This window comes from Haliotis rubra, unplaced genomic scaffold (assembly GCF_003918875.1).
Source record: "Haliotis rubra isolate DU_JTF1 unplaced genomic scaffold, ASM391887v1 Scf557, whole genome shotgun sequence".
Classification (NCBI taxonomy): domain Eukaryota; kingdom Metazoa; phylum Mollusca; class Gastropoda; order Lepetellida; family Haliotidae; genus Haliotis; species Haliotis rubra.
This window is the reverse complement of record NW_025767254.1, coordinates 591,978-605,643: the sequence shown is the minus strand read 5'-3', so window position 1 is coordinate 605,643 and position 13,666 is coordinate 591,978. Positions and strand designations below refer to the sequence as shown.

The following is a 13,666-nucleotide window of genomic DNA, read 5'->3' as shown; positions in this document are numbered from 1 at the left end:
TCTGCGTGATCCTTTATGAAGATTATAAAGCGTCTTGCGCGTTAAGCCACCTTTTAACTGTGGTTGGGTTGATGTTGGGATCGTTTCGATCTCCAGCGGCGATATAAACTTTTGAAATCCACTGAAGCGGCTCTGGGTTTCCTTGGGTCATAATAATCATGAGCTAGTGTTTGTGACATCGTTATCAACGCTGGAGGTGAAGTGTGTCGTCAAGCATGTGATGAAGTTCTCCTACCCAGCGATCTGTCTTAAAACGCGTATCCCGAAAATCTCTGCATTGATACTTAAGGTAATACATCGGTGATATGTCACATCCCGGGTATCTTGCTTATATAAGTTCTCCACTTCTATATCACAATTTCCTCATTCACTGATTCAATGCTTTTTGGAAATTGATAGATTAAGTTCCTGTTGATTCGCCGACTTCAAATCTTGGGATATTACAAAAATATGCTAGTGTGAGAAGATATTCCAACGTGTGAGTGATAACGCTGACTCAATCTCGTCGATTATTTGTATCATGTTTCTTCTCAAACTCGGTCGCGGGAAATGTAGTGTCTCTTGTGGAGTGGGATTCGTTAAACCATGCTCAAAATGGTGATGTTAAAACATTCACAAACTTCTTCAGAATTCTTCACTATCCCTCCCTTTATGGTTTACTAGGGGTAATGTTGGAATGTGTGTTGTATATGAGTATTTATACCTCGTGTGCAACTCCACGCATTAACCCCGGTTTACAATGGCACGGAACCGCGGGTGTTCACAAACACACACACACACTCCAATTCATCGCTAACCCTCCCTTTATGGTTTAGAAGTAGTAATATGTTCTGCTCTGATTACGGGGGTGGAATGCGAGTGATCTCGTGTTCGGTTCATAACTCCGAGGCGATCTCCATAGGGAAATGTCGGAATAGAGAAGCACATAACATTACTGTTGAGCTGGGGTTGGGGCTGGGGCGAGAGAGTATAAACTTTGAGAAAGCAAGCACAAAGGAGAGGCAGGTAAGGTTGAGAGCAACGCTATCATTATCTGGCTCACAGCCAATTAGCGGGCTTCTACGGCTGACGTAGTGACAACTTGAATTACACATTACAATGTTACCTGTCAGCCTCGTATGACGGCCATTTTTAGATGTTGATCTTTTCCATTACAGGTAAACACTCTCCTTACATATTCATTTATCTGTAATTGCTAGTATAATAATTATATATAATATGTTACTAACGTACGAATCAGGTAGCGTAAGCAAGTTAGTAAATACTCGTGTATAGATCATGCATATTGTAAAACCCCGCTTATGACTATTACTAACTTCAACTTTGCACTGCCATAGCACGTCAGTCAGTGTGAAAGGCATCAATTGTATATATTATAAATTCCGCTGCATCACTATTCACGGATCACTGACTTCGTGTAACGTCTGTGACACATCATTTCATTATAAGGTGCTACCATGCATCTTTCTCATCACAGACAAATAAACAATTTAAAAATTCCGCCTTCTTAATATTTGTCTCTGACAATAGAAAACCTGGACCTGCGACACATATGCATGCATAAATACATACTCTCACATGAACACTCCATTTTGAAGTTTTCCCTTTCTGGAAAACAAGTGAGTATCACTTTAACATTCCAGCAACCAGTAGAACAGGATATGCTCATTGTTCCATGAACTAAATTAACTGAGCGTGAATTTCCTTAATGCAGTATGTGGGGAACTCAATGCAAACCTCTAAGTTTATTGATAAAGAAATTCTGGTAATAACAATGGGGACGAAACGTGAGTCTTCTTGCAAGAAACTAAACAAAATGCATCAAGGTCTGTAGTTTAAGCAGCCAAGCTCTAGTGCAGTTAGCTGTTGCGACCTATCGCGAATAACCATTAAGATTTGTTGTACTTTGTTGTACTATCTTTCTACGTCCTTCCTGGACCAGCCAGCAAAACGAGCACGTTCTAATGTACATCTTATTGTTGACCACCTGGTAGCACCACTATATTGATAGTCATTAATAAACGCCTACATGATATAGTCAGCATTGTACAATAGCCACTACTTTAAACAGAGACTTCTCAGGCATTGTTTAAACAGAGTCTTCTCAGGCATTGTTTTACTTGTCAGTGTATAAAATGCCCAGAACGAGTATGGATATACGCGATATCCCCCGTCATTAAGCCCTTTCATCTCAGTTCTGCCCCCAGCCACCACAAAACACAATAAATTTAGCGGATCATCATTTGGTGTCCCGCCGCTCAATTGACCCAGTTTGGCCTTTTAAAACGTATAACATTAACTGGATGGACATGGACAATACGAACTTTTCTTGTATTACCTTAAGGACGGGCCAGACAGGGGATTTGTGCGAGAAGAATTATATATAGTACCCATTGATACGGCTTTACCTCTCTAGATACCTTACGCGTAAGGATTTACACCGTCATCGGTAACCCATCGCTGCGTATCTATTGGCGACAACAATGTCTTATTCATTCATAAACCATATATTCTATGTTTGTCACTTCTCAATGTATTCATTTCGTGTTTAAATGTTCGTCCATTGAATATGTTCTCATTGAATTGTTCGTTTTTTATTTGTTTTTTTCACGACATATATCTTCACACCCTTAGCCTTCCTTATCTCACTACGGTGAGCTTTCTTTAAAGAATACATTTTGGTCTTAATCCACCGTACTCAGCAATAGGTGTCCTAGCACATTCGTCTTTCATCTTCCCGAATACTTTCTCACTTATTGCGACCAGTGAAGGTCCGGGTCTATTAGAATAGCCCTTCAGCAACCCATGCTTGCTATAAAAGGCGACTATGCTTGTCGTAAAAGGCGACTAACGGGATCGGGTGGTCAGGCTCGCTGACTTGGTTGACACATGTCATCGGTTCCCCATTGCGCAGATCGATGCTCATGCTGTTTATCACTGGATTGTCTGGTCCAGACTCGATTATTTACAGACCGCCACCATATAGCTGGAATATTGCTGAGTGCGGCGTAAAACTCAACTCACTCACTCACTCACTTATTGCATCGCATATTTGGTCCATGCTACCAATTGTTGCTACTTGTTATGGTGAGTGTATCAAACAGAACACACAAATCTGCCCAACACATTTACGACTCAAAGTAGTCCAACACATATAACACGCAAAGTAGTCCAACACATATAACACGCAAAGAAGTCCAAAACTAATAACACGCAAAGTAGTCCAACACATACAACACCCAAAGTAGTCCAACACACAGAACACACAAAGTAGCTCACATACATACATACATACATACATACATACATACATACACACACACACACACACACACACACACATACACATACATACGCACGCACGCACGCACACACACACACATAGAATAGAATAAGTCTTTAATGCCTTTTCAGGAATTTGTGTTCCATCAGCAGTAGTCCAACATATATAACACATCAAGAAGTCCAACATATATAAGACGCGAAGTAGTCCAACATATATAAGACGCAAAGTAGTCCAACACATATAACACTCAAAGTAGTCCAACACATATAACACGCAAGTAGTCCAACGCATATAACACGCAAAGTAGTCCAACACATATAACACGTAAAGTAGTCCAACACATATAACACGCAAAGTAGTCCAACACTAATAACACGCAAAGTAGTCCAACACTAATAACACGCAAAGTAGTCCAACACATATAACACGCAAGTAGTCCAAGCATATAACACATAAAGTAGTCCAACACATATAACACGTAAAGTAGTCCAACACATATAACACGCAAAGTAGTCCAACACTAATAACCGCAAAAGTAGTCCAACACATATAACACGTAAAGTAGTCCAACACATATAACACGCAAAGTAGTCCAACACATATAACACGCAAAGTAGTCCAACACTAATAACACGCAAAGTAGTCCAACACATTTACCACGCAAAGTAGTCCAACACATATAACACGCAAAGTAGTCCAACGCATATAACACACAAAGTAGTCCAACACATATAACACGTAAAGTAGTCCAACACATATAACATGCAAAGTAGTCCAACATATATAACACGCAAAGTAGTCCAACACATATAACACGCAAAGTAGTCCAACACATATAACACGCAAAGTAGTCCAACACATATAACACGCAAAGTAGTCCAACACATATAACACGCAAGTAGTCCAACGCATATAACACGCAAAGTAGTCCAACACATATAACACTCAAAGTAGTCCAACACATATAACATGCAAAGAAGTCCAACACTAATAACACGCAAAGTAGTCCACCACTAATAACACGCAAAGTAGTCCAACACACAGAACACACAAAGTAGCTCACATACATACATGCATGCATGCGTCCGTCCGTCCGTCCGTCAAGAGTGAAAAGGCATGCAAAAAGGTTATTTATTTAAGATTATTTATAAACCTTTTTAAACAACTTCTATTTGTTTGCAATTTCATGTCATGCACAGTTGATTTTTCCGTTAGTATATTACCAAGTTTACAAATGATTGCAAAGGAAATTACAATGGTAGTACACACCAAGCAGTGATTGTAGCAACAAAGACAATGTGAATAATATGCAAGTGCAACTGTGTTCAAGGTTCCTATATAGACCCTGACTGACTGCTGGTCTACATGTGACCTGAACTGTACAGTTTGTTTGACACAAAAAGACATACAATTGATAATTTACTAAAAGCGTTGAACATATTATTAAGCGATACTTAGTCGCAGCAAACAAGAAAACAGAAAGTATGAATGAATGAGTGAATGTTGCTTTACGCCGCATTAGACCTGCTATACGCGTCGAGAACCTGAAACTGTCAATTTCAACATGTGCACATGAAGGAACAGTACTGAAAGGGTCATGTAACAAGTATGTCAGCAGCAAATATGTCAGCAGCAAGTATGGCAAGAGCAAGAATGGCAGCTGCAATTATGTCAGTAGCAAATTTGTCAGGAGCAACTATACATACATCCATCCATCCATCCATCCATCCATCCATCCATCCATCCATCCATCCATCCATCCATACATCTATACATACATACGTACGTACGTCCATTCATCCATCCATCCATCCACCCACCCATCCATCTATCCATATGTATATATATTAATATACAAACATACACACATACACACACATACACAGATACACACATACATACACACAGGGTGCTAGAGATCAAATCGAACCCGGAATTCCCAACTTGAGTCACTGGGATTGTATGTGGACAAATCAGTTTTGTCCACATACAATCAGTGACTCAAGTTGAGTACGACAAGGAGAAACAAGAATAGCTACTGCACCATTATGTCAGGCTGCAAGTTCGCTGAATGGTATCAGCTATTCAAGGACATGGTTGCACAAGCTGAGAAAAATCCGTCCAGTAACTTTCCACGCTATATATTTATTATGCTCTTATTAAACGTAACAATCTGATAAAAAGTGTTGTAGGTCCATCGTATTTCACTACTTGTATATAATTTACTGCCTGTATCATGATTTGCTGTTTGGATCACTAATTACTACTTATGCACCATATGTATAATGTATATGTAAAACTCCAATGTATATGGGCCGGAGGCCTTTTGTACAATAAACAGCTTTGACTTTGATGGTCACGCGGCCTATGACTCAAGCCAACTTCCTGGTCACGTGCATTATTGTGATCACTCGACAGGGAGGTAAGTGTTGTTTGTCCTAGCAATAAATTTTCACATCAATAAACTATATAATGTTGATCTCAGCGAAACAATTTAATGTGAATCTCCTATGATTGCTTTGGTTTTCGTAATGAAAGCTTGTCGGGCTTGTTGCATCCCTTGTTCTATGTCCTTTTTTCTCGTCTTCACTGATGGCAGTGCTTTTACTAGACTTGGACCGAATCTCTTTTTTCAATGCTTTACGATGTAATCTGCGGGATGCAAACTTAAACACCAACCCCACCAACGCTGACACCCCAGCTGTTATTTCAATGCCCAGCACTATGGGTGCGGCTATGATGTTGGTCGCCAAACCGACACCTACTGCTCCTAATCCCATGCTGCCATAAGGGTGCTATCAGCCCCATCCACGAAATTGAAAGCTTTATGGTATTTCTTACATAATGCTGTCCGTATGTCTCGATCTTGTTCTAATTGACGTTTTATGTTGCATAACTGTCTCATTGTGTTTGCTACTTCTTCTACGACTGGGTACAGCCCCATCCTGTGTGTATAATATATTTCATAAGATATTTTTTGATTGGGTTTCCTTTAATTTTTGATGAGTATATTTGAGGCTGATAACGTTTATGTCATCGCACAGGAAAATATGTGAGACTCTTAAGTAAATCTTGGTTCACACGAAAGCTATAGAGGGTTATGAAGGGGTGTATAACTGTAAGGGTTTCCTATCCCAGTTGTATGATGATATAGCAACGATGGTACCAGGGTCTACTTTCCAAGTGTATTGTCAACCCAGGTAAAAGTTGTCATTCTGAACCATCACGAACTTCTCCGAGAAAGATTTCTATTACGAGTGTGGAGTTTGGTCTTATAGCCATAAGGTCTGATTGGTAATTTGGGAAGTCGACCCTTAAATACGAATACCCGTTTGAATCTATCATGCTGCCCAGGTGACCTGGTACTCGTATAACTTTTACATCATCAGAATCTGGAATGGAAGACCCGAGAATGATACCGTTGTTCTTAATCTCGGAGACGTAATCATTGTATTTAAACGAGATATGAGGTGCGGTGAGGGTCATGTTGATCAACCATTCAGGTTCTTTAAAGTCTGCGAACGACACCCGCTCGTACACGTTGTCTTTCAAATGTAGGACGTTCAATGTGTTTTCCTCACCAGGCAGATCGAACCCCTCCGTGTCTCCTAAATCACCGAGTGTGACGTTGGGAAGATGCTTGTTCATCGTCTATATAAATATGTTATAAAAGAGCTTCCAATTGTTTTTCTGATAATTTCTCAGGTGTGCACTTGAACTCCATGAGATGTATGTTGTCGGGTAGGAAAATTTTGGTGAGTGATATCGTGTCATTCACGGGAACGGTGACTCCCTGCAGACTGGTGTTGGAATCGACGTTCACCCGCATGTAAACAGAACAAACGTGGTATTGATGTTGTTTGGTCCACCAGATTTTGATTCCTTTCATGATTTCGACTTCGCCCTGCGATGGTTCACCGAGGTAGACTTGGATGACCAGCGTGGAATTCGCCGGTAGACTTTCCAGGATGTTGACCTCGCCGTCAAATTCCGACACCACCTGCAACCCACGTTTTGCTCCCCGGGCTTACTCAATGACATGTGGGCTGCCATACTCGAGAGTGGACTGATGATTACACTGCGCCTATGCGTCGGGACGTAAGCCATGCGCAGGGTTCCGTTGTTCACGACTTTGTTTAGGTAGTGGTCTTTGTTTTCCGTGAACACGTAGGGAGAGCCAAGTGTGATGTTGAGAAACCAGTCGACGCGAGATTGTGTTAAAATCCATTTGTTGTCGTCGGTGAAGACGAGGGCATACAGCTTGTTTCGAACGATGACCGTAGTCTCGACGCTGTTTAAGTCGAACAGCTTGCCGCCGAACACTGTGTATATCATCCATTTTTCCTCGTCATTGAGGACTAGGTCGTAACGAGTGTTGCTGACAGCTCTTGATGTATCGACGACATAGTCTAGGTTACTGCCAGATCCACCGACGGGGCGGGGAACTTTGACGCGTTTTTAAATATTGTTTTTCATTTCGAAGGCATACAGTTTACCGTCTATTCCTGGTTCGTTTAATCTGCGCGTGTCCCGAGGTCGCAGACCGCTATATTAACATATTTTTTCAATCGCATGGCCGTTCTGGGACCTTGGACGCTAGTCATTATCGTATGTGCAGCGTCACGCTGAGGTATCCTATATTCACAGGATTATGTTTTATATCTAAAACAGATACTTTTAATTCCGAGATGGTGCCCCAGGTTAATTTCTTGTACTGCCGCGACGAAAACGATTCGGTTCTGCCATCGTTATACTTTTCCGTTTTCACCGGTACGGCTCTCAACAGCTTGAAAGGGCGTTCACCTTGAAGGTTGTCCGTCGTGCTCAGCTGATTGAGATGAAGGCAGAGTTCACGGTGGGAACAAGATCTGGTAGTTTCGTGCTGGTCACGGTGGTTTTTGGTGGAATGTCTTTCGAAGTAAAACCCGAGCATTTTAGTCAATGGCTTACTGAGTCTCAAGTCGTTTTTCCAATTGTTGGCTAACACGTCCGTGCCGTTTGAGTCGTTCATTTTGAGTTTGGCTCCCACGGGTTTGAAGATTTCTCCGTTGAGAGAGCACACACTATAGTAGCCGTCCGTTATTTGGTTGACGAACAGCCTGTTGTTTTTGCTGTTGATGTTGGCCCATCGCGGGTAGAAGGTGACATCACAGAGTGCGACTTCGAGTTGGCCGGACGTGTTATCGATTACGTGCAGCAGTTGAACCGCTCGTTATTCCCGGAAGCGTCAAGTATATATTGGAGTGAGTGAGTTTAGTTTTACGCCGTACTCAGCAATATTCCAGCTATATGGCGGTCTGTAAATAATCGAGTCTGGGCCAGACAATCCAGTGATCAACAGCATGAGCATCGATCTGCGCAATTGGGAACCGATGACATGTGTCAACCAAGTCAGCAAAACTGACCACCCGATCCCGTTAGTCGCCTCTTACGACAAGAGAGTCGCCTTTTATGGCAAGCACATGGGTTGCTGAAGACCTATTCTACCCCGGATCTTCACGGGTCGTACATATTGGAAGTATATATTATATATTATATAACAATTCAACATGTGTTTTATTCTAAAAGCGATAACGTAAGCGCTTCCAATTTCACACACATGAAGATCGTGGTCGATGCAGATGGGTTGTATTTCAAAGCACCATTTATCAATGTGCTTAAAAATTACAGGTTTTCGGTGATGAATGTTAAGATGGTACACGCTTGGTTTAACAACCCAGCCCAGTTCTGGCAGAATCAATTCAATTTTGCCATGTGGTGCTCTACAACGGGGTGCGGTGTAACGTTGAGTGACACTCGGCATGGTCCGCTGAGTCAGTCTGTGTTTATGTTTCACGTGTACTACCAGATTAGGCGTATCCTCCAAGAAATCAGCGCTCCGCTTCCACAGGACAAAGCATGGGATGCGGTAAACAATCCGCACGATCGACGGGCATATGAAAGAATTTGCAACGAATTCGAAATCAATCAAAACACGGATTGGTGTTTGGGTATTCCTATCGTTCACAATATGCCCCTCGTAGAAGCCAGCAAAAAAGTTGAAAGAATGGGGTGGTAAAACGTATGCAGGTGCTTACGTCACGAGTAACGAGTGGAGAGATGATCCCATGGCTTTCGATGACAGCAAGGATTGTCGTGTTTTGAGGTTTGAGCTGGGGTCTGTGGACGATTGAAAAATGTTCATGCTGGACACGTCGAGAGGGTTCACTCATGCCGGCACAGAACGCTTGAACGACTCGATTCGAACGTACGTGTGGGCGCTGCTGGGAGCGCAGAGGCAAACGCGTTCCAACATCATGGGCAAAGGGACGGCTTACGACGCTCAGAAACAGTTCGTGGTCAACGTCGAGGATGCTATCAATACTCCAGTTGATCTACCGAGTGCTATCCAACGCTACCAAAACGTGTTGGAATATGCCCGGTCGAAAGTCGACAAAATGTTCGGAGTAGGATTGTACATGGCCCCGAGCAACATGCAACCAAGAATCCATACAGCAATGAAATAGTCATCGCCACCACCGATCAAAAGTTGGGTATCAATCCGGATATCAATGTCTTAAACGTCACACCCACGGTGAATACCGGTGAACTGGGTATAGTGACGTCATCCCTGGAGCCCAGGGTTCGACCAGCACCCACACAGCCTCCTTCAACCACACAGGGTGGCTGAAAAGAAAGAACACCTCGATCGTAAAACAGTGCTAGTGGTTGGTGGGATCACGGTCGGGGTCTGCCTCATTTGGCTAAATCTTCCTTAGTGGCCACATACACCAGCCCAGCCACAGCGATGATGAACGCCCACAGGTTTTGACCGAGCCACGCGACAGTCACGAGACGATGCTCCCCAAGATTCCCGGAAGCGCTTCGGCGGCTTTACCGGCGAGTTAAGCCAGGGATTCCCCGAGAGATTTCAGGTGTTTTTTTACCCAGTCTCTGGCGTCGCCACCACTTGGTGGGGTTGGGGGTGTTGGTGTACCTCAACCCCCCGTCAGCGCTACGACCAGGGTTGATATGATGAAACCCAATGCTGTAAGAACGCTGGCGATGGTGATCCCTCGCTCTCGGAACAAAATTCGGATCCTTTCGGCCAACGTGGTGTCTTCGTTCAGGACTCGATTGATGTTTTTTCCCGCACACGGCTGATTTGAGATCGGAGTCGTTCTCGATTCGCGGAAGCGGATTCAAATCGAATCCGTCTCTCGTCTTGTAAGTCGTGCAACCGTTTTTCGATGATGGTTTTCAGAGACTCGTCGTCTTGGACCGAACCTAGTTTTATTTTCTCGTGAGTGATGTGCTCATCGATTTTGTTCAGTTTCCCAATATTGTTGACGAGTTCTCCATGAATTGTTTTCAATGCCCTGTCTAGCCCTCACAGTTCTCGAACAGGAAATTCGAAACTCCAGCATTGCTGAGTTCAGCCCTGACGTTTTGCAGATCACGAACTACTGGGTGGAAGTTGTTTGGGTGGTGCACCGCCGTAATCTTGCATGTTTAATTCATCGCGGTTCAGTTGTCCACCATGACGACTGGCTAGCGGAGACAAGGCAAGTGGTTTTCTCGTGTGTTTGCTCATGAGATCGATCTCTGGATGAGCTTTTAATCGCAGTGTCCCTTCGTTGTCAATTTTGAACTTTGAATAGTCTCGTACTAACGGTTCGACGTAATTGTTTTCTCGCCTCAGTGTGTTGTAATATTCGTCTACTGTCTGCTTTAAAGGTTTGTTGCTAACGGTGTCGCCCATGAATGAGGTGTCTTCAACGTAATCCCCATCATCGAGCGCACCAGCACCCAAATCATCCATCGGAATGTCATCCATTATATTAATTATATTAAACCTACTCTTCAGAAATTTCGCCCACGCCCCATCACCTGTCCTTTCCTCTGTGACTGGTATCTCATGATACGATTGGTCGCAGATAACATATGACCAGCCACTATACTGAACAGTTGAGATACCGAACATTCTATTCGGGAAATTTGATGACGCCCTATCACGTGACTCTTTGTGTTATGTCTATGCAAGAAAAATTTTATTATACATTTTGTATATGTATTTTTGTATGGTCACGTATGTTTTCTGCATTAAATCTGTATGAAATAAAGTGCAATGCTATGAATGTGCTTTGTGCTAGTCAAAGACTAGCGATATAGTACTTTTATTAAAATAATTCGCAAACACTAGAAATGTATCGTCAAAACCGCTATTTTCGTCGAAGATTATAAAGTATGAAAGTAAATTCTTCTTTACAGTATGTCATTGTTATAGATGTTTTGTAAATTTAAACCTCACACAAAGATATAAGAGAGAGAATTTGCTAACTTGTGTCTCATCTGTTACATACAAAGAATACATGTGTATGCATATTGTGATAAAATATAAATGTACATGCCGACAAAAGGTCTATAAGAGAAACATGCAATAGAATTACATAAAGCTTGCAATACACGACATGTATTCACACCTGATTTCTTTCGGCATTTATCTTTACGACACAATTAAACAATCAGGACTTGTTTGTACGACTAGACATTTTCCTGTGATCCCCGAAACCTGCCAGGGAAATCAGGCGTGACTAGCACTAATTAGTCTCGGCACAGAGAGCGGGCAATCAGCGAGGGCTTCCAGGTGTTGAGTAGTGATGGGTCTCTCGGGCTCAATGAGTTAACTGCAGGTTGATTAAATTGATGGGTATACCCTAACTTTTCTGTAGCATCACACCTTTTTTTCAAAATAGGGTGGCGCTGAATTAATTCATTTATTGTGAATATGTCATATGTTAAAGTCCCGATATGGCTGAAATATTACCGATGTGACCATAAATCTTAACTCACTCAATCTAAGCTTACGTCCCTGCGAGTCGAACAATGTCACAGCTGATTGTCAACTCAAGCCTGATACCAAACTGTTGTCACAAAATATTCGCCTTTCATTCATCTTTGGTGATATATACGGGTTTATAGCTACGTTTTAAGCATCCATGAGTTCATTCAGGGACGTTACTTGTTGACACAGTCAGTTTTTTAACCCTTTGCACAGACCTATTGATTGTAAAAATATTGCTATTTATATATTTATTCATTACTTTAATGGTTCGATCATGTACCCTGTCCGTTCTGCCATACAATTTGAAATTTATCTTGTTAGTGTATTCTATAACTCATCACGCAGTGTACACAGTAGCACCCAAACTGTTTAACACTCACCATACAAAATAGACTATACCACACAAACTGTCCCCTTTTACACTAACAATACAATATAAAGTATACACACAAACTACTTACTTTAACACTCACCATACAATACAGACAATATCACAAAAACTGCCCACTTTAACACTCACCATACAAAATAGACTATACCAAACAAACTGTACACTTTAACACGCACCATACAGAACAGACAATACCACAAAAACCCTCTACTTAAACACTCACCTTACAATACAGACTATACGACACAGACTGTACACTAACAATCACCATACAATATAGACTATACCACACAAGCATTACACTAACACTCATCATACAATACAGACTATACAATACACACTGTACATTAATACTCACCATAAAATAGACTATGCCACACAAACTCTATATTTTAGCATTCACCATACAATACAGACTATATCACACAATCTCTACACTAACACTCACCATACAATGCAGAGTATACCAGACAGACTGTACACTAACACTCACCATACAATACAGACTATACCACACAAGCAGTACACTCACACTCACCATACAATAGAGACGATACCACACACACTGTACATTAATACTGTACACCCACTGTACACGTACACTCACCATACAATACAGACTATACGACAACACTTTAACACACCTCATGCAATATAAAATATATCACGCAGACTGTCCGCTTTAACAATAACCATACCATATAAAATATAAGACACATACTGTCCACTTTAACACTTATCACATAATATAGACTATACCACGCAAATTGTCAACTTTAACACTCACCATACAATGTAGACTATACCTCACAAAATGTCCACTTTAACTCTCACCTTACAGTACAGACTTTACCACAGAAACTGTCCATTTAAACACTCACCATACAATACAGACTATAACCCACAAACTGTCCACTTTAACACTCACCATACAATACAGACTAAACCACACAGTCTGTACACTAACACTCACCATCCAATATAGACTATACCACACAACCAGTTCACTAACACTCACCATACGATATAGACTATACCACAGAAACTGTACAATAACACTCACCATACAATATAGACTATACCACACAGACTGTCCTGTTTAAAACTCACGATACACTACAGACTATACCACTCAAACTGTCCACTTTAACACTCACCATAAAAT

The 13,666-nt window shown here is 41.7% G+C and overlaps 2 protein-coding genes across 8 annotated transcripts in view; both read left to right on the top strand.

The window, feature by feature from the left end:
- The window catches only part of LOC124253871 (deoxynucleoside triphosphate triphosphohydrolase SAMHD1-like), a 271,358-nt gene that overhangs the window by 77,229 nt on the left and 180,463 nt on the right, over window positions 1-13,666 (top strand). The window lies entirely within an intron of this gene.
- The window catches only part of LOC124253869 (deoxynucleoside triphosphate triphosphohydrolase SAMHD1-like), a 44,435-nt gene continuing 31,638 nt past the window's right edge, over window positions 870-13,666 (top strand). For 5 of the 7 annotated variants that reach the window (XM_046687724.1, XM_046687722.1, XM_046687721.1 and 2 more), the window contains exon 1: window positions 1,030-1,157. In XM_046687724.1, the coding sequence (XP_046543680.1) occupies window positions 1,136-1,157 (22 nt within the window). In that variant the 5' untranslated portion in view covers window positions 1,030-1,135. Of the gene's footprint in view, window positions 1,006-1,028; window positions 1,158-13,666 lie in introns of those variants that run through there. The other 2 variants (XM_046687725.1, XM_046687726.1) reach the window with 2 other exon arrangements.